Raw genomic sequence first — 27,536 nt, 5'->3', positions numbered from 1 at the left:
TGTGTCCTGCACATAGCAACTGCCCATAAGCTCATGTTTCCTGGTTATACTGTATGTATGTATGGTTTGTGTCCTGCACATAGCAACTGCCCATAAGCTCATGTTTCCTGGTTATACTGTATGTATGTATGGTTTGTGTCCTGCACATAGCAACTGCCCATAAGCTCATGTTTCCTGGTTATACTGTACGTATGTATGGTTTGTGTCCTGCACATAGCAACTACCCATAAGCTCATGTTTCCTGGTTATACTGTATGTATGGTTTGTGTCCTGCACATAGCAACTGCCCATAAGCTCATGTTTCCTGGTTATACTGTATGTATGGTTTGTGTCCTACACATAGCAACTGCCCATAAGCTCATGTTTCCTGGTTATACTGGTTATACTGTATGTATGTATGGTTTGTGTCCTGCACATAGCAACTGCCCATAAGCTCATGTTTCCTGGTTATACTGTATGTATGGTTTGTGTCCTGCACATAGCAACTGCCCATAAGCTCACGTTTCCTGGTTATACTGTATGTATGTATGGTTTGTGTCCTGCACATAGCAACTGCCCATAAGCTCATGTTTCCTGGCTATACAGTATGTATGGTTTGTGTCTTGCACATAGCAACTGCCCATAAGCTCATGTTTCCTGGTTATACTGTATGTATGGTTTTTGTCCTGCACATAACAACTGCCCATAAGCTCATGTTTCCTGGTTATACTGGTTATACTGTATGTATGGTTTGTGTCCGGCACATAGCAACTGCCCATAAGCTCATGTTTCCTGGCTATACAGTATGTATGTATGGTTTGTGTCCTGCACATAGCAACTGCCCATAAGCTCATCTGTCCTGGCTATACAGTATGTATGGTTTGTGTCCTGCACATAGCAACTGCCCATAAGCTCATGTTTCCTGGTTATACTGGTTATACTGTATGTATGGTTTGTGTCCTGCACATAGCAACTGCACATAAGCTCATGTTTCCTGGTTACACTGGTTATACTGTATGTATGGTTTGTGTCCTGCACATAGCAACTGCCCATAAGCTCATGTTTCCTGGTTATACTGTATGTATGGTTTGTGTCCTGCACATAGCAACTGCCCATAAGCTCATGTTTCCTGGTTATACTGGTTATACTGTATGTATGGTTTGTGTCCTGCACATAGCAACTGCCCATAAGCTCATGTTTCCTGGTTATACTGTATGTATGGTTTGTGTCCTGCACATAGCAACTGCCCATAAGCTCATGTTTCCTGGTTATACTGTATGTATGGTTTGTGTCCTGCACAGAACAACTGCCCATAAGCTCATGTTTCCTGGTTATACTGGTTATACTGTATGCATGGTTTGTGTCCTGCACATAGCAACTGCCCATAAGCTCATGTTTCCTGGTTATACAGTATGTATGGTTTGTGTCCTGCACATAGCAACTGCCCATAAGCTCATGTTTCCTGGTTATACTGTATGTATGTATGGTTTGTGTCCTGCACATAGCAACTGCCCATAAGCTCATGTTTCCTGGTTATACTGTATGTATGTATGGTTTGTGTCCTGCACATAGCAACTGCCCATAAGCTCATGTTTCCTGGCTATACAGTATGGATGTATGGTTTGTGTCCTGCACATAGCAACTGCCCATAAGCTCATGTTTCCTGGTTATACTGTATGTATGTATGGTTTGTGTCCTGCACATAGCAACTGCCCATAAGCTCATGTTTCCTGGCTATACAGTATGTATGTATGGTTTGTGTCCTGCACATAGCAACTGCCCATAAGCTCATGTTTCCTGGTTATACTGGTTATACTGTATGTATGGTTTGTGTCCTGCACATAGCAACTGCCCATAAGCTCATGTTTCCTGGTTATACTGTATGTATGTATGGTTTGTGTCCTGCACATAGCAACTGCCCATAAGCTCATGTTTCCTGGCTATACAGTATGTATGGTTTGTGTCCTGCACATAGCAACTGCCCATAAGCTCATGCTTCCTGGTTATACTGTATGTATGGTTTGTGTCCTGCACATAGCAACTGCCCATAAGCTCATGTTTCCTGGTTATACTGGTTATACTGTATGTATGGTTGTGTCCTGCACATAGCAACTGCCCATAAGCTCATGTTTCCTGGTTATACTGTATGTATGTATGGTTTGTGTCCTGCACATAGCAACTGCCCATAAGCTCATGTTTCCTGGTTATACTGTATGTATGTATGGTTTGTGTCCTGCACACAGCAACTGCCCATAAGCTCATGTTTCCTGGTTATACTGTATGTATGGTTTTTGTCCTGCACATAGCAACTGCCCATAAGCTCATGTTTCCTGGTTATACTGTATGTATGTATGGTTTGTGTCCTGCACATAGCAACTGCCCATAAGCTCATGTTTCCTGGCTATACAGTATGTATGGTTTGTGTCCTGCACATAGCAACTGCCCATAAGCTCATGTTTCCTGGTTATACTGTATGTATGTATGGTTTGTGTCCTGCACATAGCAACTGCCCATAAGCTCATGTTTCCTGGTTATACTGTATGTATGTATGGTTTGTGTCCTGCACATAGCAACTGCCCATAAGCTCATGTTTCCTGGCTATACAGTATGGATGTATGGTTTGTGTCCTGCACATAGCAACTGCCCATAAGCTCATGTTTCCTGGTTATACTGTATGTATGGTTTGTGTCCTGCACATAGCAACTGCCCATAAGCTCATGTTTCCTGGTTATACTGTATGTATGGTTTGTGTCCTGCACATAGCAACTGCCCATAAGCTCATGTTTCCTGGTTATACTGTATGTATGGTTTGTGTCCTGCACATAGCAACTGCCCATAAGCTCATGTTTCCTGGTTATACTGTATGTATGTATGGTTTGTGTCCTGCACATAGCAACTGCCCATAAGCTCATGTTTCCTGGCTATACAGTATGGATGTATGGTTTGTGTCCTGCACATAGCAACTGCCCATAAGCTCATGTTTCCTGGTTATACTGTATGTATGTATGGTTTGTGTCCTGCACATAGCAACTGCCCATAAGCTCATGTTTCCTGGCTATACAGTATGAATGGTTTGTGTCCTGCACATAGCAACTGCCCATAAGCTCATGTTTCCTGGTTATACTGTATGTATGGTTTGTGACCTGCACATGACAACTGCCCATAAGCTCATGTTTCCTGGTTATACTGGTTATACTCAATGTATGGTTTGTGTCCTGCACATAGCAACTGCCCATAAGCTCATGTTTCCTGGTTATACTGTATGTATGTATGGTTTGTGTCCTGCACATAGCAACTGCCCATAAGCTCATGTTTCCTGGTTATACTGTATGTATGTATGGTTTGTGTCCTGCACATAGCAACTGCCCATAAGCTCATGTTTCCTGGTTATACTGTATGTATGTATGGTTTGTGTCCTGCACATAGCAACTGCCCATAAGCTCATGTTTCCTGGTTATACTGTATGTATGTATGGTTTGTGTCCTGCACATAGCAACTGCCCATAAGCTCATGTTTCCTGGCTATACTGTATGTATGTATGTATGGTTTGTGTCCTGCACATAGCAACTGCCCATAAGCTCATGTTTCCTGGTTATACTGTATGTATGTATGGTTTGTGTCCTGCACATAGCAACTGCCCATAAGCTCATGTTTCCTGGCTATACTGTATGTATGGTTTGTGTCCTGCACATAGCAACTGCCCATAAGCTCATGTTTCCTGGCTATACAGTATGGATGTATGGTTTGTGTCCTGCACATAGCAACTGCCCATAAGCTCATGTTTCCTGGTTATACTGTATGTATGGTTTGTGTCCTGCACATAGCAACTGCCCATAAGCTCATGTTTCCTGGTTATACTGTATGTATGGTTTGTGTCCTGCACATAGCAACTGCCCATAAGCTCATGTTTCCTGGTTATACTGGTTATACTGTATGTATGGTTTGTGTCCTGCACATAGCAACTGCCCATAAGCTCATGTTTCCTGGTTATACTGTATGTATGGTTTGTGTCCTGCACATAGCAACTGCCCATAAGCTCATGTTTCCTGGTTATACTGTATGTATGGTTTGTGTCCTACACATAGCAACTGCCCATAAGCTCATGTTTCCTGGTTATACTGGTTATACTGTATGTATGTATGTATGGTTTGTGTCCTGCACATAGCAACTGCCCATAAGCTCATGTTTCCTGGTTATACTGTATGTATGGTTTGTGTCCTGCACATAGCAACTGCCCATAAGCTTACGTTTCCTGGTTATACTGTATGTATGTATGGTTTGTGTCCTGCACATAGCAACTGCCCATAAGCTCATGTTTCCTGGCTATACAGTATGTATGGTTTGTGTCCTGCACATAGCAACTGCCCATAAGCTCATGTTTCCTGGTTATACTGTATGTATGGTTTTTGTCCTGCACATAACAACTGCCCATAAGCTCATGTTTCCTGGTTATACTGGTTATACTGTATGTATGGTTTGTGTCCGGCACATAGCAACTGCCCATAAGCTCATGTTTCCTGGCTATACAGTATGTATGTATGGTTTGTGTCCTGCACATAGCAACTGCCCATAAGCTCATCTTTCCTGGCTATACAGTATGTATGGTTTGTGTCCTGCACATAGCAACTGCCCATAAGCTCATGTTTCCTGGTTATACTGGTTATACTGTATGTATGGTTTGTGTCCTGCACATAGCAACTGCACATAAGCTCATGTTTCCTGGTTACACTGGTTATACTGTATGTATGGTTTGTGTCCTGCACATAGCAACTGCCCATAAGCTCATGTTTCCTGGTTATACTGTATGTATGGTTTGTGTCCTGCACATAGCAACTGCCCATAAGCTCATATTTCCTGGTTATACTGGTTATACTGTATGTATGGTTTGTGTCCTGCACATAGCAACTGCCCATAAGCTCATGTTTCCTGGTTATACTGTATGTATGGTTTGTGTCCTGCACATAGCAACTGCCCATAAGCTCATGTTTCCTGGTTATACTGTATGTATGGTTTGTGTCCTGCACAGAACAACTGCCCATAAGCTCATGTTTCCTGGTTATACAGGTTATACTGTATGCATGGTTTGTGTCCTGCACATAGCAACTGCCCATAAGCTCATGTTTCCTGGTTATACAGTATGTATGGTTTGTGTCCTGCACATAGCAACTGCCCATAAGCTCATGTTTCCTGGTTATACTGTATGTATGTATGGTTTGTGTCCTGCACATAGCAACTGCCCATAAGCTCATGTTTCCTGGTTATACTGTATGTATGTATGGTTTGTGTCCTGCACATAGCAACTGCCCATAAGCTCATGTTTCCTGGCTATACAGTATGGATGTATGGTTTGTGTCCTGCACATAGCAACTGCCCATAAGCTCATGTTTCCTGGTTATACTGTATGTATGTATGGTTTGTGTCCTGCACATAGCAACTGCCCATAAGCTCATGTTTCCTGGCTATACAGTATGTATGTATGGTTTGTGTCCTGCACATAGCAACTGCCCATAAGCTCATGTTTCCTGGTTATACTGGTTATACTGTATGTATGGTTTGTGTCCTGCACATAGCAACTGCCCATAAGCTCATGTTTCCTGGCTATACAGTATGTATGTATGGTTTGTGTCCTGCACATAGCAACTGCCCATAAGCTCATGTTTCCTGGTTATACTGTATGTATGTATGGTTTGTGTCCTGCACATAGCAACTGCCCATAAGCTCATGTTTCCTGGCTATACAGTATGTATGGTTTGTGTCCTGCACATAGCAACTGCCCATAAGCTCATGTTTCCTGGTTATACTGTATGTATGGTTTGTGTCCTGCACATAGCAACTGCCCATAAGCTCATGTTTCCTGGTTATACTGGTTATACTGTATGTATGGTTGTGTCCTGCACATAGCAACTGCCCATAAGCTCATGTTTCCTGGTTATACTGTATGTATGTATGGTTTGTGTCCTGCACATAGCAACTGCCCATAAGCTCATGTTTCCTGGTTATACTGTATGTATGTATGGTTTGTGTCCTGCACACAGCAACTGCCCATAAGCTCATGTTTCCTGGTTATACTGTATGTATGGTTTTTGTCCTGCACATAGCAACTGCCCATAAGCTCATGTTTCCTGGTTATACTGTATGTATGTATGGTTTGTGTCCTGCACATAGCAACTGCCCATAAGCTCATGTTTCCTGGCTATACAGTATGGATGTATGGTTTGTGTCCTGCACATAGCAACTGCCCATAAGCTCATGTTTCCTGGTTATACTGTATGTATGGTTTGTGTCCTGCACATAGCAACTGCCCATAAGCTCATGTTTCCTGGTTATACTGTATGTATGGTTTGTGTCCTGCACATAGCAACTGCCCATAAGCTCATGTTTCCTGGTTATACTGTATGTATGGTTTGTGTCCTGCACATAGCAACTGCCCATAAGCTCATGTTTCCTGGTTATACTGTATGTATGTATGGTTTGTGTCCTGCACATAGCAACTGCCCATAAGCTCATGTTTCCTGGCTATACAGTATGGATGTATGGTTTGTGTCCTGCACATAGCAACTGCCCATAAGCTCATGTTTCCTGGTTATACTGTATGTATGTATGGTTTGTGTCCTGCACATAGCAACTGCCCATAAGCTCATGTTTCCTGGCTATACAGTATGAATGGTTTGTGTCCTGCACATAGCAACTGCCCATAAGCTCATGTTTCCTGGTTATACTGTATGTATGGTTTGTGACCTGCACATGACAACTGCCCATAAGCTCATGTTTCCTGGTTATACTGGTTATACTCAATGTATGGTTTGTGTCCTGCACATAGCAACTGCCCATAAGCTCATGTTTCCTGGTTATACTGTATGTATGTATGGTTTGTGTCCTGCACATAGCAACTGCCCATAAGCTCATGTTTACTGGTTATACTGTATGTATGTATGGTTTGTGTCCTGCACATAGCAACTGCCCATAAGCTCATGTTTCCTGGTTATACTGTATGTATGTATGGTTTGTGTCCTGCACATAGCAACTGCCCATAAGCTCATGTTTCCTGGCTATACTGTATGTATGTATGGTTTGTGTCCTGCACATAGCAACTGCCCATAAGCTCATGTTTCCTGGTTATACTGTATGTATGTATGGTTTGTGTCCTGCACATAGCAACTGCCCATAAGCTCATGTTTCCTGGCTATACTGTATGTATGTATGGTTTGTGTCCTGCACATAGCAACTGCCCATAAGCTCATGTTTCCTGGCTATACAGTATGGATGTATGGTTTGTGTCCTGCACATAGCAACTGCCCATAAGCTCATGTTTCCTGGTTATACTGTATGTATGGTTTGTGTCCTGCACATAGCAACTGCCCATAAGCTCATGTTTCCTGGTTATACTGTATGTATGGTTTGTGTCCTGCACATAGCAACTGCCCATAAGCTCATGTTTCCTGGTTATACTGTATGTATGGTTTGTGTCCTGCACATAGCAACTGCCCATAAGCTCATGTTTACTGGTTATACTGTATGTATGTATGGTTTGTGTCCTGCACATAGCAACTGCCCATAAGCTCATGTTTCCTGGCTATACAGTATGGATGTATGGTTTGTGTCCTGCACATAGCAACTGCCCATAAGCTCATGTTTCCTGGCTATACAGTATGAATGGTTTGTGTCCTGCACATAGCAACTGCCCATAAGCTCTTGTTTCCTGGTTATACTGTATGTATGGTTTGTGACCTGCACATGACAACTGCCCATAAGCTCATGTTTCCTGGTTATACTGGTTATACTGTATGTATGGTTTGTGTCCTGCACATAGCAACTGCCCATAAGCTCATGTTTCCTGGTTATACTGTATGTATGTATGGTTTGTGTCCTGCACATAGCAACTGCCCATAAGCTCATGTTTCCTGGTTATACTGTATGTATGTATGGTTTGTGTCCTGCACATAGCAACTGCCCATAAGCTCATGTTTCCTGGTTATACTGTATGTATGTCTGGTTTGTGTCCTGCACATAGCAACTGCCCATAAGCTCATGTTTCCTGGCTATACAGTATGTATGTATGGTTTGTGTCCTGCACATAGCAACTGCCCATAAGCTCATGTTTCCTGGTTATACTGTATGTATGTATGGTTTGTGTCCTGCACATAGCAACTGCCCATAAGCTCATGTTTCCTGGTTATACTGTATGTATGTATGGTTTGTGTCCTGCACATAGCAACTGCCCATAAGCTCATGTTTCCTGGCTATACAGTATGGATGTATGGTTTGTGTCCTGCACATAGCAACTGCCCTTAAGCTCATGTTTCCTGGTTATACAGTATGTATGGTTTGTGTCCTGCACATAGCAACTGCCCATAAGCTCATGTTTCTTGGTTATACTGTATGTATGTATGGTTTGTGTCCTGCACATAGCAACTGCCCATAAGCTCATGTTTCCTGGCTATACAGTATGTATGGTTTGTGTCCTGCGCATAGCAACTGCCCATAAGCTCATGTTTCCTGGTTATACTGTATGTATGCATGGTTTGTGTCCTACACATAGCAACTGCCCATAAGCTCATGTTTCCTGGCTATACTGTATGTATGTATGGTTTGTGTCCTGCACATAGCAACTGCCCATAAGCTCATGTTTCCTGGCTATACAGTATGTATGTATGGTTTGTGTCCTGCACATGACAACTGCCCATAAGCTCATGTTTCCTGGTTATACTGGTTATACTGTATGTATGGTTTGTGTCCTGCACATAGCAACTGCCCATAAGCTCATGTTTCCTGGTTATACTGTATGTATGTATGGTTTGTGTCCTGCACATAGCAACTGCCCATAAGCTCATGTTTCCTGGTTATACTGTATGTATGTATGGTTTGTGTCCTGCACATAGCAACTGCCCATAAGCTCATGTTTCCTGGTTATACTGTATGTATGTCTGGTTTGTGTCCTGCACATAGCAACTGCCCATAAGCTCATGTTTCCTGGCTATACAGTATGTATGTATGGTTTGTGTCCTGCACATAGCAACTGCCCATAAGCTCATGTTTCCTGGTTATACTGTATGTATGTATGGTTTGTGTCCTGCACATAGCAACTGCCCATAAGCTCATGTTTCCTGGTTATACTGTATGTATGTATGGTTTGTGTCCTGCACATAGCAACTGCCCATAAGCTCATGTTTCCTGGCTATACAGTATGGATGTATGGTTTGTGTCCTGCACATAGCAACTGCCCTTAAGCTCATGTTTCCTGGTTATACAGTATGTATGGTTTGTGTCCTGCACATAGCAACTGCCCATAAGCTCATGTTTCTTGGTTATACTGTATGTATGTATGGTTTGTGTCCTGCACATAGCAACTGCCCATAAGCTCATGTTTCCTGGCTATACAGTATGTATGGTTTGTGTCCTGCGCATAGCAACTGCCCATAAGCTCATGTTTCCTGGTTATACTGTATGTATGCATGGTTTGTGTCCTACACATAGCAACTGCCCATAAGCTCATGTTTCCTGGCTATACTGTATGTATGTATGGTTTGTGTCCTGCACATAGCAACTGCCCATAAGCTCATGTTTCCTGGCTATACAGTATGTATGTATGGTTTGTGTCCTGCACATGACAACTGCCCATAAGCTCATGTTTCCTGGTTATACTGTATGTATGTATGGTTTGTGTCCTGCACATAGCAACTGCCCATAAGCTCATGTTTCCTGGTTATACTGTATGTATGGTTTGTGACCTGCACATGACAACTGCCCATAAGCTCATGTTTCCTGGTTACACTGCTTATACTGTATGTATGGTTTGTGTCCTGCACATAGCAACTGCCCATAAGCTCATGTTTCCTGGCTATACAGTATGGATGTATGGTTTGTGTCCTGCACATAGCAACTGCCCATAAGCTCATGTTTCCTGGTTATACTGTAGGTATGGTTTGTGTCCTGCACATAGCAACTGCCCATAATCTCATGTTTCCTGGCTATACAGTATGTATGGTTTGTGTCCTGCACATAGCAACTGCCCATAAGCTCATGTTTCCTGGTTATACTGTATGTATGTATGGTTTGTGTCCTGCACATAGCAACTGCCCATAAGCTCATGTTTCCTGGTTATACTGTATGTATGTATGGTTTGTGTCCTGCACATAGCAACTGCCCATAAGCTCATGTTTCCTGGTTATACAGTATGTATGTATGGTTTGTGTCCTGCACATGACAACTGCCCATAAGCTCATGTTTCCTGGTTATACAGTATGTATGTATGGTTTGTGTCCTGCACATGACAACTGCCCATAAGCTCATGTATCCTGGTTATATGTATGTATGTATGATTTGTGTCCTGCACATAGCAACTGCCCATAAGCTCATGTTTCCTGGTTATATGAATGGTTTGTGTCCTGCACATAGCAACTGCCCATAAGCTCATGTTTCCTTGTTATACTGGTTATACTGTATGTATGGTTTGTGTCCTGCACATAGCAACTGCCCATACGCTCATGTGTCCTGGTTATATGTATGATTGAAGCTACAGTAAGTGGGAATCTCAGAGCCTTGCTGAGGTAAATACAAGTGTATATTTCCGACAGGGAGGTACAGAGACAGGAGACACATGTGGTGGTGATGAATATGGAATTGGACTTGTGGCAATGTGCCGTGGCTGCTAGTCAGCTAGTGGAACACGTCTAATATCAAGTGAGACCACATATGAGTGGGTGAATAGAAAGACTTACTTGTTCTCAGAAAACTCTATGATTGTGTGGTAAGGCCGAATCTGTGGAGGTCCATCACCATGGTTAAGCATGCTGGGCAGATTGTAGGATAATGAGCGGTAATATTCCTCTGGAACACAAGATGGCCAGTTCATTGCGGCTGCCGACCCACCTTCACTCTCTTTTCCTGTTACCAAATACAAACCCTTTAAATACCAACAATGGGGCTGGTGCAAATTGCCATAAGCATGCCGAGGAGAAGCATCACTGGTGGGTGCTCCACCCCTGGTGCAAGTTGAGAATTGATGATTATGACAAGTGGTGGCAATGTCTGACTGGCAAAATACATCGAGATCCTTCCCATCTATCCTGACAAAATCTATTGGCAGGATTCCAGTGCAATGAGAGTAATGAGAGTTATGGTAAAACTTACCTTTATTATCTCTCTTAAGAGAGTTAAGAGAGAGAAGGTGGAGGTTAGGACCAGGCACCAGACAGTTAAAGCTTTTGACTCCCAGGATGCACTGGTCCTTGTCCCTATACCCCGCCCCCAAGACAGAGGCCCTTCAGATAGTTAGCAAGCCAATGACAGGAGGAGGACAGGAGAGAAGGAAGACTGGTACACAGTAGAAACACACTCTCACACAAGGGAGACGGAGACCGGTGACCAGGAAAACCAACCCAGAGAATCTAGGGGCATCAGGGTGGGTGCCCTGTGGACCCTATGGACTTTGAAGAGAGAGAGTTAACAAAGGTAAGTTTTACCATAACTCTCATTTTCCTATTCAGGGTCCATAGGGATCCACAGGGATCCTTGGGAATGTCCCAAAGCAGTATTCAAGTACGGGGACGCACCTGAACTGACAGGAGTATCTGGTGCCCAAATGAAGCATCCTGAAAGGCAAATGTATCAAAGTCATAGAACCTGAAAGGTGTAGACAGAAGACCATGTGGCTGCCTTACGAAGCTGTTCAGCCGAGGCACCACGGCTAGCTGCCCATGAAGGTCCCACAGCTCGAGTGGAATGAGCAGGAATGGTAGCTGGCACAGGGAGACCCGTCTGCAAGTAATCCTGTGAGATAGCCATCTGAATCCATCTGGCCAGCAATTCTTGTGGAATCCATAGAGGACAAATAGAGAATCTGTTTTCTTAAACGAACAGGTACAGTCCAAGTAGATCCTGAGGGCACGGACCACATTCAAGGAAGCCTCACCAGCCAAAAGGCAGGGTGAACAGAAGGCTGGGACTACAATTTCCTCACTGATATGGAATTTAGAGGCCACCTTGGAAAGAAAACCAGGGCGAGTACGAAGAACTGCCCTGTCTGGATGAAAAATCAGAAATGGGGAGCAACACGACAATGCCCCCAAGCCTGACACCCTACGGGCAGAGGCAATAGCCAGAAGAAAGGTAGACTTCGCTGTTAACCATTTGAGATCCACTGATTTCAGGGGTTCAAATGGAGGGTCCTGCAGAACCTGAAGAACCACAGACAAATCCCAAAGAGCCACATGAGGGACAAAGGGAGGTTGAATGCGGAGAACACCCTGTACAAAGGTGTGAACATCTGGTAGTGTATCAATTTTGCATTGGAACCAGATAGACATAGCAGAGACATGAACTGTAAGTGAGGTCAGGTAAAGTCCAAGGTCCAGACCAACCTGAAGGAAAGCAAGGACTCTACAGACCCTAAAAATATGTGGGTCATAACTTCTGGTATTACACCACTGGAAGTAAGTATGCCACACTCTGTGATAGATCCGGGCATAAGCCGGTTTACGCACCCTGAGCATAGTCTGTATTACTGCTTGAGAAAATCCCTTAGATGTTCAGAGGGATGTCTCAAGAGTCACGCTGTCAAAGAGTCCGGGTGTAGGCAAGAACCTTGAGATAACAGATCCGACAGTTGAGACAGCAGAAAAGGAGCATCGATGGAGAGCCTCTGAAGGTCTGAGTACCAATGTCATCTGGGCCACGCCGGAGCCACCAGAAGGACAGTGCCTCCATCTTGTTTGAACTTCCGAAGGACTCGAGGAAGGAGTGAGACCAAAGGAAACAGGTATGCCAACTGAAAGGTCCACTTTATGGACAATGCGTCTACGAAGGCTGCTGCGGCATCTCTTGTTCTTGATCCATACACCATCAGCTTGTGATTGTGTCAAGAGGCCATGAGGTCTACCTCTGGTTGGCCCCACTTGTCCACAAGGAGTTGAAACACTTCTGGGTGGAGAGACCATTCCCCGGTCTGTACATTGTGGAGGCTGAGGAAGTCCGCTTTCCAATTCTGAACTCTGGGAATGAACACTGCTGAGATTGCCGGAAGGTGTTTTTCTGCCCATGTGAGCCACTACTGACATGGCTGCCTGACTTCGAGTGCCTCCTTGGTGATTGAGGTAGGCTACTGGCATGGCGTTGTTGGACTGTACCTGTACAGGACTTCCCGGAAGAATATGTCGTGCCAGAATGAGGGCTTTGTATCCTGCTTGAAGTTACAACACTTTGATTGGTAGAGCTGTCTCGACCGGAGTCCAGCCATCCTGGAAGGAGTACGGTCTGGTCACCATGCCCCAACCCCAGAAACTGTCATCCGTTGTCAGGATCACCCAGGCTGGGACCCAAAAGGGGCGTCCGCCGGTTAGGTGAGACATCTGTAACCACCATGAGAGGGACAGATGAACCTTTGGAGAGAGAACCATTGTTTGGGCCTTACATCGATGAGGCAATCCGTTCCACCTGGAGAGGATCAGGAGTTGCAAAGCTCTGGAGTGGAATTGGGCATACTCCACCATGTCGAAGGTGGACACTATGGATCCCAGGATCTGCATTGCTGAGTGTGCTGGGGAGCAAATCTCTTTTTTTTTCTGTGTTCACTAAATACAACTACTCAGAATCTAATATCTGGTAGGCTATAGCGCTACATAACCTAGATCCAGGGAGAGGTACAGTATGTAGGGGGACCCGGAACCTGCATTACCAGAGAGCTGTGGGTGAGCTGGAGAAGATGGCCGCCGGAGACCTCTGAGGGGGTGTGGCCAGAGCGGAAATGCAGCTCAGAGCGGTTTAGACCCTGCGGAATGGCGCCCAGATCTGGGGGAGGGGCCGCTTAAACAGAGAAAGCTGTCCTCCCCTGGCTGGTTATTGACCTCATATGGTTCCCTGCACAATATGTACCCTGGTGGTCTTAGTGGAGTGCATGGACTTCCCCGGTGTACACACTCAGCATCCTCCGGTCTGTCACCTGAACAGAGGAAAGACTGCCCGCAAGCGGTAATCCGCCTTACCTGTCCCCTGTGTCCGGGTTGCAGTCTATGGTCATCCCGCGGGGCCAGCTAGCAAGGTCCCCGAGGAGCCCGTCGAGAGTACCAGATGGAACTGGAGTGGTGACGCCCAGAGGGGTGATGGAGTGACAGCACAGACGTGTCATAGACAGTCTGATGCTGAACACTCAGCTTGTAGAATCAATAAACTAATAAATCAAATAAATAAAATGCTTATGGGCTGCCTAACACACCCCACTGTCTAATGGTGGTCTTACTCCTGCAGACACCAGAACTAACTGAGGGGCTTAGGGGGGTGGGGTATAGGGGGAAGGACCAGTGCACCCTGGGAGTCAACAGCTTTCACTGTCTGATCCTAACCTCCAACTAAACCCCCAAGGTATTCCTGTGGATCCCTATGGACCCTGAAGAAGAAATGTTATGTAATCGCCGACACACTCCCGCACCTGGCCCCCTCATGGGAGAGGGCAAGTCATCTGCTCCGGCCGCCTCCCCTCACAACCCCCCTGCTTACCTGTCCAAAAGTGGGCGGCCCATAAGGGGCCGATGACTCCATTCACACTGAATCACGTCATCGTTACACCGCCCCCTGCCTTACAATGCCTGTAATCTCTGCATTGTATAGCAGGGGCGGGGCTGTGATGAAGCACCGCCCACCTATCACGCCCCTGCTGCGCCGACCTGGCAGCCAAAAAGTTCTCAAGTATGATCGCTGATTCTCCAAGCGTGGGTCATTTGCAGTTACATTATTTACATGAGTCCAGGAACAGCGCGTTTCACATCTTTTCCCATTGAATGTAACAAGTGTCTATACCTGGGATGGTTCCAACTCCAAATAACTGCTCCACGTGTGTTAGGATAAATTCCACTACGATGGACTGCACCCTGACCTCCATGAATGCTGCGGTGCCATTAAAGCCGGATGATTCAATATCTTTGGACCTGACATTGGGATGAGATTGGAGAACATTAGATGGAGCCAGAGTATATCTGTCATTTCCTTACATTATTATCGCGTCAGGGGTTTCCTATCACAATCCCACATAACTTCTGGAGCCCAGCATCCAGCTTTTATTAGTTCTGTATAACTTGGAGTAGGAAAGAAAATGTATATATTTTTATTATTATTATTATTATTATTATATATTATTATTACTAATTATTAATTATTATTATTATTATATATTATTATTATTATTATTATTATTATTATTAGCAGCAGGAGACATATTCCAGCCATTTAGAGTCCCTGAGAAATTGCTCTTTTTCTAGTTATATCTCCTACTAGAACATTCTCAGCACGTAACGATCTGTGATATAAAGGTTTATTGCATTAATGCCTTAGTGGGTGCAACACAAGCCTCCCCACCCCCCATGGTGTCAGGGTGTCGCCCGGAGGCATCTAGCAGACCCTCTTACGTTACCTGAGTAAGTTGGGTGCCCATACGATCGCCAGGTTCCTCGCATGCATGTTAGTTTGAGAGCTAAATGAAGCCATAAACACCAGGTGCCTCATGAGGAATTGCAGAGTCCTGGAAAACACAAGTGGTAATATACTTAGTATGAGAGGTGGCAGTGTAACATTTTATCCTTTCCCGCCATTGTAGCCTGTAGGACAAGGGCTATTTCACGCATGACAGTCTTTCCCCCAATGCCAGCCATTCTTTGCCTGTGAACATGTCCCAATCACTCACAATGGTTTTGTGCCATGTGTTCTGGTTTTGCCGTATGAAGTCTGTGATCAGACGTAACTGTTCACTGTACCTGCCCCCCCTCTGCCTGTGCCATCCATACTACATACATCTCTGGGCACTGTGATCAGACGTAGCTGTGCACTGTAATTAGACATAGCTGTGTACTGTACCTGCCCCCCCTTCTGCCTGGGCCATCCATACTACAAACATTTCTGGGCAGTGCGTTTAAGACGTAGCTGAGCACTGTACCTGCCCCCCCTCTGCCTGTGCCATCCATACTACATACATCTCTGTGCACTGTAATTAGACGTAGCTGTGCACTGTACCTGCCTCCCCCCCTCTGCCTGGGCAATCCATACTACATACATCTCTTGGCACTGTAATCAGACGTAGCTGTGCACTGTACCTGCCTTCCCCCCTCTGCCTGGACCATCCATACTACATACATTTCTGGGCAGTGCATTAAGACGTAGCTGTGCACTGTACCTGCCTCCTCCTCCCTCTGCCTGGGCCATCCATACTACATACATCTCTGGGCACTGTAATCAGACGTAGCTGTGCACTGTATCTGCCTCCCCCATCTGCCTGGGCCATCCATACTACATACATCTCTGGGAACTGTAATCAGACGTAGATGTGCATTGTACCTGCCTCCCCCCCTCTGCCTGGGCCATCCATACTACATATATCTCTGGGCACTGCTGTCAGACGTAGCTGTGCTCTGTACCTGCCTTCCCCCCTCTGCCTGGACCATCCATACTACATACATTTCTGGGCAGTGCATTAAGACGTAGCTGTGCACTGTACCTGCCTCCTCCTCCCTCTGCCTGGGCCATCCATACTACATACATCTCTGGGCACTGTAATCAGATGTAGCTGTGCACTGTACCTGCCTCCCCATCTCTGCCTGTGCCATCCATACTACATACATCTCTGGGCACTGTAATCAGACGTAGATGTGCATTGTACCTGCCTCCCCCCCTCTGCCTGGGCCATCCATACTACATATATCTCTGGGCACTGTAATCAGATGTAGCTGTGCACTGTACCTGCCTCCCCATCTCTGCCTGTGCCATCCATACTACATACATCTCTGGGCACTGTAATCAGACGTAGATGTGCATTGTACCTGCCTCCCCCCCTCTGCCTGGGCCATCCATACTACATATATCTCTGGGCACTGCTGTCAGACGTAGCTGTGCTCTGTACCTGCCTTCCCCCCTCTGCCTGGGCCATCCATACTACATACATCTCTGGGCACTGCGGTCAGACATAGCTGTGCTCTGTACCTGTCTCCCCCCCTCTGCCTGGGCCATCCATACTACATACATCTCTGGGCACTTCGGTCAGACGTAGCTGTGCACTGTACCTGTCTCCCCCCTCTGCCTGGGCCATCCATACTACATACATCTCTGGGCACTGCTGTCAGACGTAGCTGTGCTCTGTACCTGCCTTCCCCCCTCTGCCTGGGCCATCCATACTACATACATCTCTGGGCACTGCGGTCAGACATAGCTGTGCTCTGTACCTGTCTCCCCCCCTCTGCCTGGGCCATCCATACTACATACATCTCTGGGCACTGTAATCAGACGTATCTGTGCCCTCTACCTGTAATGTGCAGATGGAAGTTCTTTCAGCACCTCTCTAATCTTTATTAGTCTCTGTTCTTCCAGTTGTATCGCCACTGCATCCTTAATTAGAAGAGAGAGACCTTGTTTTATCACAATTTAACCAGACAGACTATCACTGGTTGTGGGACATGTGATGAGTTGTAAGTGGGATTACTGATTTTTTAGAACATGTGATGAGTGCAGTGTTGCCATCAGAAATTGTGGGCCCAGATTGACAACCCCCCCCATTCCTGGAAATCCAGCCCCACAGTGTCTCTCCAGCTGTGGCCGCCCCCTTCTGTCTCCCCGGCCGGCCCCTTTTCTGTCACCCCGGCCAGCCCCTGAAGCCCATAGACACTTACCTTCTCCTCTGTCTTCTGGCTGCTTCTCTACACTCTTTGGCTGGCTCCTCTGTCAGCGGATAGTTGCACATGACGTCACGCACGCCTTGTCTCCATAAAACTTTATTGTACCAGACAGCCGCCGGCAAGTGGCTGCCTGGATCAACCCCACAATAATGAATAGGATACAGGGGTGTCTTAAGAAAGGAGGGGGCCCGTGTTCACTCCCCATGTGGGGCCCCATCCTCTCTCCCCAGTGGCCGGCAGCCAACTGACACTGCTGGCCAGCCACCGGAGCATTAGTAGACTCTGGACACTAGAATGTGCCCAAAGTCTACTGCGCATGTGCAGAACGCTTGAACAATGGCCGCAGCAGGCATTTTCTGGTTTTCTGAGCACCCATAAAAATTATGGGTGCAGGGTGTGTGGTGCTCCCATGACCCGGGGGCCCGTGTGCCCTGCACACACTGCACCCATTATAGATAGGATAGCAGGCAACTGTTATAGATGGATCTCTCTGTGCCCCCCTGACAGCTGGTGCCTGGATGCCAAAGCTTCCATGGCCTTCAGGATTTCCGCCACTGTGTAGCTCTCCAGGTATGGTGGGAAGAGCCAGGGTCATGCCCCCTCCCTGTCCAGATCCGGGCCTTCAGTCCCAGCAGTGCCCCACCCCATGGTGATGGCCCTGGATGAGTATGTAGATCATGTAGGATGCGGTCGAGGACCTGAGCCACACAGCTAAGCGGCCACCACTACGGCTAATGTGGACTGAATGTGCAATGATGCGGTATACTGGGCAGCCGAACTGTGTCACCGATGGAGAGGAGTTCCTTCGCTGAACCTAGAGGAATATTGTGTTAAAAGCAAGTGAAATGTTGGGAATTTTTTCATGTTGTATTGAATGGTCGCCACTGGTTAATGTTGCAGTATAGATGGAGGGTTAGTTACAGCGCTGTGTACCACTGGTGGCAGATCTGGAGATTTTTGCTTTACAAGGTATTGCCAATTTGATGATTAGATTGTGATATTCTGCCATAGGGTAGTAACTATCCTGCCCTTAGCAGACTTCTTGACTCTTAGTAAATGTACTCTTACTGCAAATTGCACAAACGCATTGCTTTATCTTGAGTGCACACCAGGAAATATCCTGTGAGTACAACTTAGCATAGAATTATCCAACTGATTAAGTTATTTTAATGAAATTAAGTTACTGTACTGTATAAATAAAGATTATTTGATTTCCGTGACACACACAGAAGTAAGCTGTTCCAGGTGCTGGTGTAGGTGCTGGGGGAAGCAAGCAGTTCCAGGTGGTAGTGAGCTACTCACCCATGATGCAGTGGGAGGAGTCAGTAACAGGTGGTTACTAACAGTGAGCAGGAATTCCTATACCCCAGGAGTGGTGATGAAAGCCCATTCAGGTTATTGAATAAAGAGTAACCTTTCTGTATTCTGTACCTGCCACACTGATGTTAGATCATGTGATCAGTCAATATTATGGGTGTGGTAACTAGTGTTAGAACATGTGAGTAGTATGGGTGGGATAACAAGTGTTAGAACATGTGTTGTGGCATTAACTGTGGAGGTACATGTGATAAGTGATTAGTGTGGTTACTGGTGATAGAACATGTGATTAGTGTGTTTAGTGGTGGTAGAACATGTGATTAGTGTGGTTACTGGTGGTAGAACATGTGATTAGTGTGGTGTGATAGAAGCACTGGAGAAGTGTGGAATGGCTTCTATATCTGTCCCAGATTCCTGTCCTATGCGTTTTAAAACCCACAGGAGAAGTCTGTTGGACAAACCAGACTAGAAATGTCAGCTTTTGTGAAAAGCCGGAATGGGTCTTAGGGGTATGGATGTGAGGAGAGGGAGGGCTCCATCCACAGGCCACTCCAGGTGTTGGGCCTTTCAGCCTGGTAGCAGGCTCGTTAGGGCTTGCACCTGAAAGTGGCTCAGATAAACTGGGTTTTTGATAGCTGAGTGTCTCATACCTGGGAGAGCAGGCCCACAGGTTAGCTTGCTCTGAGAGACTGTTTTCTACAAACCAGGAGGTACTGTGGATGTGAACTTATTTTAGTATTCTGCTAGTAAGGGAGCTTACTGTCTAGTTAGAGCCCAGACCGGCTAGGATTTGTTTTATCTTTTGTTTATTTTGATTATTGACGTTGCACAATAAAAACTGGTTCCGACCAGCTTGCACGAAAACCCACGACTGGAGTGCTTCCTGGCTGCTTTGTGTAAGGAGGTGTCCATCTACCCCAGGAGAGGGACCCCCTACCCTGACCTTATCATAGTGGTTTCTGGTGGTAAAACATGTGATTAATGTGGTTACTGGTGGTAGAACATGTGATTAGTGTGGTTACTGCTGATAGAACATGTGATGTGTGGTTATTGGTGCTAGAACATGTGATGATTGGGGCAATTGGTGGTATAACATGTGATGAGTTCAGTTGCAGATATGGGCCTGATGAGTAATTAGTAATAGTGATATGCAGGAGCGTAAGTTCAAGCAAGGCGCCCATAGGCAAAAAAGATGGTGGCTCCAGCCCCCCAATGTCCCTCTTGCTCCAGCCACCACCCCCGCTGTCTGTCCAGCCGGCACCTTGGCTGTCTGTCCAGCTGGCCTTGCAGTGTCTCTCCAGCTCCGGCCCCCGCATCCCTCTGGCTCCACTTACCTTCTCCTGGGTCTTCTGGCTGTGCCTACCTGATCCTCTACCTGCCGCAGTCCTCTGACTGACATGTCTCATATCTTCAGGCACGACCAGTGGTTGGTGAAATCATTTTTTTTATTTAATGCAACTCGCAATAAACAAAAAAAACCTTTATTGCCCCAGCCGGTACCGATGACACCTGAAGACGAAACTGCGTCTACATGGACCCCACAAATCCATTTTGAACCACGGCCAGTGCCGCTGGCAGTGGTTATATATGGGTTCATCTGTGTGCCCCTCTGACAGCAGGCATCCAGAGACCAGTGCCTCTGTTGCCTCTGGGAGTTCTGCCTTTGGTGATATGGAGGGTTAGTAGAAATGGAGTCCATACTGTTGATGGGTCATGGCCGATGAGGTACGTACAGCAAACTTGTCATAGAGTTGATACGTCAGTAGTGGATTAGGGAGTTCTCGGAAGTAGGCTTTGCAGAGGGAGCTGACGCAGTGGACATCTTGCAGATAAGTGCTCTTGTTCAAGTCTGGAGTCCGCTCCATGTCAAACTCTTGTCTGAATAAGGAGATAAAAAGAACAAACATAAGAACACATCCTATTTCTTTATTGTCTTACTTCCCGTGTCTCTATTGTCTGCTAATACGGACTGTTAAACTAGTCATAGTTAGTAATTGAGTACTGACCGTAGTTTCTGCACATTGGAGGCAATGCCACATAGCCGATATATGCCATCCACCACGCCATGTTCTTCCACAAACTCTGTGCAATTTTTCAGAACCTGAGGAACTGATTAACATTTTATTATTAATGAGAAGTTATCGCATATTTCTGTTATATTTTGGGGTGATACATGCAGGGCATAGGGGCATATGCATGTTTCCATTCTGCAAGAAACATGTAATTATATCCAAGATCGAAGCTGGATATCTTGAAGCAGGGTTTTGTCCTAAGAGCGGAGGTTGTGTTAGTAAAATAGTGAGCTAAGGAGGCCTCCCTGTGCGCCATCATAACTAGTGATAATTATGTAATGATGACTAGACCTCTCCGAGCTGTAGGGATGGCGAGCTAAGGTGGCCTCCCTGTGCACCATCATAACTAGTGATAATTATGTAATGATGACTAAACCTCTCCGAGCTGTAAGTATAGTGAGCTAGGGACGCCTCCCTGTGCACCATCATAACTAGTGATAATTATGTAATGATGACTAAACCTCTCCGAGCTGTAAGTATAGTGAGCTAGGGATGCCTCCCTGTGCACCATCATAATTAGTGATAATTATGTAAAGATGACTAGATTTCTCCGAGCTGTAGGTATAGTGAGCTACGGACACCTCCCTGTGCACCATCATAACTAGTGGTAATTATGTAATGATGACTAAACCTCTCTGAGCTGTAGGTATAGTGAGATAAGGTGGCCTCCTTGTGCACCATCATAACTAGTGATAATTATGTAATGATGACTAGACCTCTCTGAGCTGTAGGTATAGTGAGATAAGGTGGCCTCCCTGTGCGCCATCATAACTAGTGATAATTATGTAATGATGACTAAACCTCTCTGAGCTGTATGTATAGTGAGATAAGGTGGCCTCCCTGTGCACCCACATAATTAGTGATAATTATGTAATGATGACTAGACCTCTCCGAGCTGTAGGCATGGTGAGATAGGGACACCTCCCTGTGCACCATTATAACTAGTGATAATTATGTAATGATGACTAAACCTCTCCGAGCTGTAGGCATGGTGAGATAGGGACACCTCCCTGTGCACCATTATAACTAGTGATAATTATGTAATGATGACTAAACCTCTCCGAGCTGTAGGTATAGTGAGCTAGGGACGCCTCCCCGTGCACCATCATAACTAGTGATAATTATGTAATGATGACTAGACCTCTCCGAGCTGTAGGTAAAGTGAGCTAGTGACGCCTTCCCGTGCACCATCATAACTAGTGATAATTATGTAATGATGACTAGACCTCTCCGAGCTCTAGGTATAGTGAGCTAGGGACACCTCCCCGTGCGCCATCATAATTAGTGATAATTATGTAATGATGACTAAAACTCTCCAAGCTGTAGGTATGGTGAGCTAGGGACGCCTTCCCGTGTGCCATCATAACTAGTGATAATTATGTAATGATGAATAGACCTCTCCGAGCTGTAGGTATAGTGAGCTAGGGAGACCTCCCTGTGCCCCATCATAACTAGTGATAATTATGTAATGATGATTAGACCTCTCCGAGCTGTAGGCATGATGAGATAGGGACGCCTCCCTGTGCACCATCATAACTAGTGATAATTATGTAATGATGAATAGACCTCTCCGAGCTGTAGACATGGTGAGCTAGGGACGCCTCCCTGTGCACCATCATAACTACTGATAATTATGTAATGACGACTAAACCTCTCCGAGCTGTAGGCATGGTGAGCTAGGGACGCCTCCCTGTGGACCATCTTAACTAGTGATAATTATGTAATGATGAATAGACCTCTCCGAGCTGGAGACATGGTGAGCTGGGGACGCCTCCCTGTGCGCCATCATAACTAGTGATAATTATGTAATGATGAATAGACCTCTTCGAGCTGTAGATATAGTGAGCTAGGGACACCTCCCCATATGCCATCATAACTAGTGATAATTATGTAATGATGAATAGACCTCTCCGAGCTGTAGGGAAGGTGAGCTAGGGACACCTCCCCGTGTGCCATCATAATTAGTGATAATTATGTAATGATGATGAAAACTCTCCGAGCTGTAGGTATGGAGAGCTAGGGACGCCTTCCCGTGTGCCATCATAACTAGTAATAATTATATAATGATGAATAGACCTCTCCGAGCTGTAGGTATAGTGAGCTAGGGATGCCTTCCCATGTGCCATCATAACTAGTGATAATTATATAATGATGAATAGACCTCTCCGAGTTGTAGGTATAGTGAGCTAGGGACACCTCCCCATGCGCCATCATAACTAGTGATAATTATGTAATGATGACTAGACTTCTCTGAGCTGTAGGGATGGTGAGATAAAGATGCTTCCCCGTGCACCATCATACCTAGTGATAATTATGTATTGATGACTAGACCTCTCCGAGCTGTAGGCATGGTGAGCTAGGGACACCTCCCCGTGCACCATTATAACTAGTGATGATTATGTAATGATGACTAGACCTCTCTGAGCTGAAGGCATGGTGAGCTAGGGACGCCTCCCCGTGTGCCATCATAACTAGTGATGATTATGTATTGATGAATAGACCTCTCTGAGCTGTAGGGATGGTGAGATAAAGATGCTTCCCCATGCACCATCATAATTAGTGATAATTATGTAATGATGACTAGACCTCTCCGAGCTGTAGGTATAGTGAGCTAGGGACGCCTCCCCATGTGCCATCTTAACTAGTGATAATTATGTATTGATGAATAGACCTCTCTGAGCTGTAGGCATGGTGAGATAGGGATGCCTCCCTGTGCACCATCATAACTAGTGATAATTATATAATGATGAATAGACCTCTCCGAGCTGTAGGGAAGGTGAGCTAGGAACGCCTCCCCGTGTGCCATTATAACTAGTGATTATTATGTAATGATGACTAGACCTCTCCGAGCTGTAGGTATAGTGAGCTAGGGACACCTCCCTGTGCACCACCATCACTAGTGATAATTATGTAATGATGAATAGACCTCTCTGAGCTGTAGGTATAGTGAGATAGGGACGCCTCCCTGTGCACCACCATCACTAGTGATAATTATGTAATGATGAATAGACCTCTCCAAGCTGTAGGCATGGTGAGATAAAGATGCTTCCCCGTGCACCATCATAACTAGTGATAATTATTTAATGATGACTAGACCTCTCCGAGCTGTAGGGATGGTGAGGTAAGGACGGCTCCCTGTGCACCATCATCACTAGTGATAAATATGTATTGATGACTAGAACTCTCTGAGCTGTAGGTATAGTGAGATAGGGACGGCTCCCTGTGCACCATCATAACTAGTGATAATTATGTAATGATGACTAGACTTCTCCAAGCTGAAGGGAAGGTGAGCTAGGGACGCCTCCCTGTGCACCATCATAATTAGTGATAATTATGTAATGATGACTAGACCTCTCCGAGCTGTAGGCATGGTGAGATAAGGATGACTCCCCGTGCACCATCATAACTAGTGATAATTATGTAATGATGTCTAGACCTCTCTGAGCTGTAGGCATGGTGAGATAAGGATGCCTCCCCGTGCACCATCATAACTAGTGATAATTATGTAATGATGACTAGACCTCTCCGAGCTGTAGACATGGTGAGCTAAGGACGCCTCCCTGTACACCATCATAACTAGTGATAATTATTAAATGATGACTAGACCTCTCCGAGCTGTAGATATAGTGAGATAGAGATGCCTCCCCGTGCGCCATCACAACTAGTGATAATTATGTAATGATGATTAGACCTCTCCGAGCTGTAGACATGGTGAGCTAGGGACACCTCCCCGTGCGCCATCATAACTAGTGATAATTATGTAATGATGACTAGACCTCTCCGAGCTGTAGGTATAGTGAGCTAGGGACGCCTCCCTGTGCACCACCATCACTAGTGATAATTATGTAATGATGAATAGACCTCTCCAAGCTGTAGGCATGGTGAGATAAAGATGCTTCCCCGTGCACCATCATAACTAGTGATAATTAATTAATGATGACTAGACCTCTCCGAGCTGTAGACATGGTGAGCTAAGGACGCCTCCCTGTACACCATCAAAACTAGTGATAATTATTAAATGATGACTAGACCTCACCGAGCTGTAGGTATAGTGAGATAGAGATGCCTCCCCATGTGCCATCATAACTAGTGATAATTATGTAATGATGACTAGACCTCTCCGAGCTGTAGACATGGTGAGCTAGGGACGCCTCTCTGTGCACCACCATCACTAGTGATAATTATGTATTGATGACTAGAACTCTCTGAGCTGTAGGTATAGTGAGATAGGGATGGCTCCCTGTGCACCATCATAACTAGTGATAATTATGTAATGATGACTAGACCTCTACGAGCTGTAGGGAAGGTGATCTAGGGGCGCCTCCCTGTGCACCATCATAATTAGTGATAATTATTAAATGATGACTAGACCTCTCCGAGCTGTAGGTATAGTGAGATAGAGATGCCTCCCCATGCGCCATCATAACTAGTGATAATTATGTACTGATGATTAGACCTCTCCGAGCTGTAGACATGGTGAGCTAGGGATGCCTCTCTGTGCACCACCATCACTAGTGATAATTATGTAATGATGACTAGACCTCTCCGAGCTGTACGCATGGTGATGATGATGTAGGCTGCAGTCATACATTAGGTGGGGAGTACAGTAGCAGCACTGTGTATATAATGTATGACTGCAGAAACCTGTGCTGAGCTAGGTAATAGATGAGACAGGTGTTACACCACAGGTGGCTGCAGTCATACATTAGGTGGGAGTACAGTAGCAGAGCACCGTGTACATAATGTATGACTGCAGACACCTGTGCTGAGCTAGGTAATAGATGAGACAGGTGTTAGACCACAGGTGGCTGCAGTCATACATTAGGTGGGGAGTACAGGAGCAGAGCACTGTGTACATAATGTATGACTGCAGACACCTGTGATGAGCTAGGTAATAGGTGAGACAGGTGTTACACCACAGGTGGCTGCAGTCATACATTAGGTGGGGAGTACAGGAGCAGAGCACTGTGTACATAATGTATGACTGCAGACACCTGTGATGAGCTAGGTAATAGGTGAGACAGGTGTTACACCACAGGTGGCTGCAGTCATACATTAGGTGGGGAGTACAGGAGCAGAGCACTGTGTACATAATGTATGACTGCAGACACCTGTGATGAGCTAGGTAATAGGTGAGACAGGTGTTACACCACAGGTGGCTGCAGTCATACATTAGGTGGGGAGTACAGGAGCAGAGCACTGTGTACATAATGTATGACTGCAGACACCTGTGATGAGCTAGGTAATAGGTGAGACAGGTGTTACACCACAGGTGGCTGCAGTCATACATTAGGTGGGAGTACAGGAGCAGAGCACTGTGTATATAATATATGACTGCAGACACCTGTGCTGAGCTAGGTAATAGATGAGACAGGTGTTAGACCACAGGTGGCTGCAGTCATACATTAGGTGGGGAGTACAGGAGCAGAGCACTGTGTACATAATGTATGACTGCAGACACCTGTGATGAGCTAGGTAATAGGTGAGACAGGTGTTACACCACAGGTGGCTGCAGTCATACATTAGGTGGGGAGTACAGGAGCAGAGCACTGTGTATATAATGTATGACTGCAGACACCTGTGCTGAGTTAGGTAATAGATGAGACAGGTGTAACACCACAGGTGGCTGCAGTCATACATTAGGTGGGGAGTACAGGAGCAGAGCACTGTGTATATAATGTATGACTGCAGACACCTGTGCTGAGCTAGGTAATAGATGAGACAGGTGTTACACCACAGGTGGCTGCAGTCATACATTAGGTGGGGAGTACAGGAGCAGAGCACTATGTATATAATGTATGACTGCAGACACCTGTGCTGAGCTAGGTAATAGATGAGACATGTGTTACACCACAGGTGGCTGCAGTCATACATTAGGTGGGAGTACAGGAGCAGAGCACCGTGTACATAATGTATGACTGCAGACACCTGTGCTGAGCTAGGTAATAGATGAGACAGGTGTTACAACACAGGTGGCTGCAGTCATACATTAGGTGGGGAGTACAGGAGCAGAGCACTGTGTACATAATGTATGACTGCAGACACCTGTGATGAGCTAGGTAATAGGTGAGACAGGTGTTACACCACAGGTGGCTGCAGTCATACATTAGGTGGGGAGTACAGGAGCAGAGCACTGTGTACATAATGTATGACTGCAGACACCTGTGATGAGCTAGGTAATAGGTGAGACAGGTGTTACACCACAGGTGGCTGCAGTCATACATTAGGTGGGGAGTACAGGAGCAGAGCACTGTGTACATAATGTATGACTGCAGACACCTGTGATGAGCTAGGTAATAGGTGAGACAGGTGTTACACCACAGGTGGCTGCAGTCATACATTAGGTGGGGAGTACAGGAGCAGAGCACTGTGTACATAATGTATGACTGCAGACACCTGTGATGAGCTAGGTAATAGGTGAGACAGGTGTTACACTACAGGTGGCTGCAGTCATACATTAGGTGGGAGTACAGGAGCAGAGCACTGTGTATATAATATATGACTGCAGACACCTGTGCTG

At 45.7% G+C, this 27,536-nt stretch overlaps 1 protein-coding gene across 1 annotated transcript in view; it reads right to left on the bottom strand.

Annotated features, from left to right (window-relative positions):
- ARHGAP30 (Rho GTPase activating protein 30) overlaps positions 1-27,536 on the bottom strand; it is a 186,811-nt gene that overhangs the window by 97,899 nt on the left and 61,376 nt on the right. The window contains exons 2-7 of the mRNA XM_088448856.1: positions 20,951-21,053; positions 20,678-20,822; positions 17,258-17,340; positions 15,380-15,487; positions 14,770-14,897; positions 10,698-10,863 (exon numbers count right to left, since the gene is read on the bottom strand). Of these exons, the coding sequence (XP_088304982.1) occupies positions 10,698-10,863; positions 14,770-14,897; positions 15,380-15,487; positions 17,258-17,340; positions 20,678-20,822; positions 20,951-21,053 (733 nt within the window). The remainder of the gene's footprint in view (positions 1-10,697; positions 10,864-14,769; positions 14,898-15,379; positions 15,488-17,257; positions 17,341-20,677; positions 20,823-20,950; positions 21,054-27,536) is intronic.

Source organism: Taudactylus pleione, unplaced genomic scaffold (genome assembly GCF_031769625.1).
Source record: "Taudactylus pleione unplaced genomic scaffold, aTauple2 ptg000469l, whole genome shotgun sequence".
NCBI lineage: Eukaryota > Metazoa > Chordata > Amphibia > Anura > Myobatrachidae > Taudactylus > Taudactylus pleione.
The sequence above is the reverse complement of the archived record's forward strand: the minus strand, read 5'-3'. Positions and strand labels throughout refer to the sequence as shown.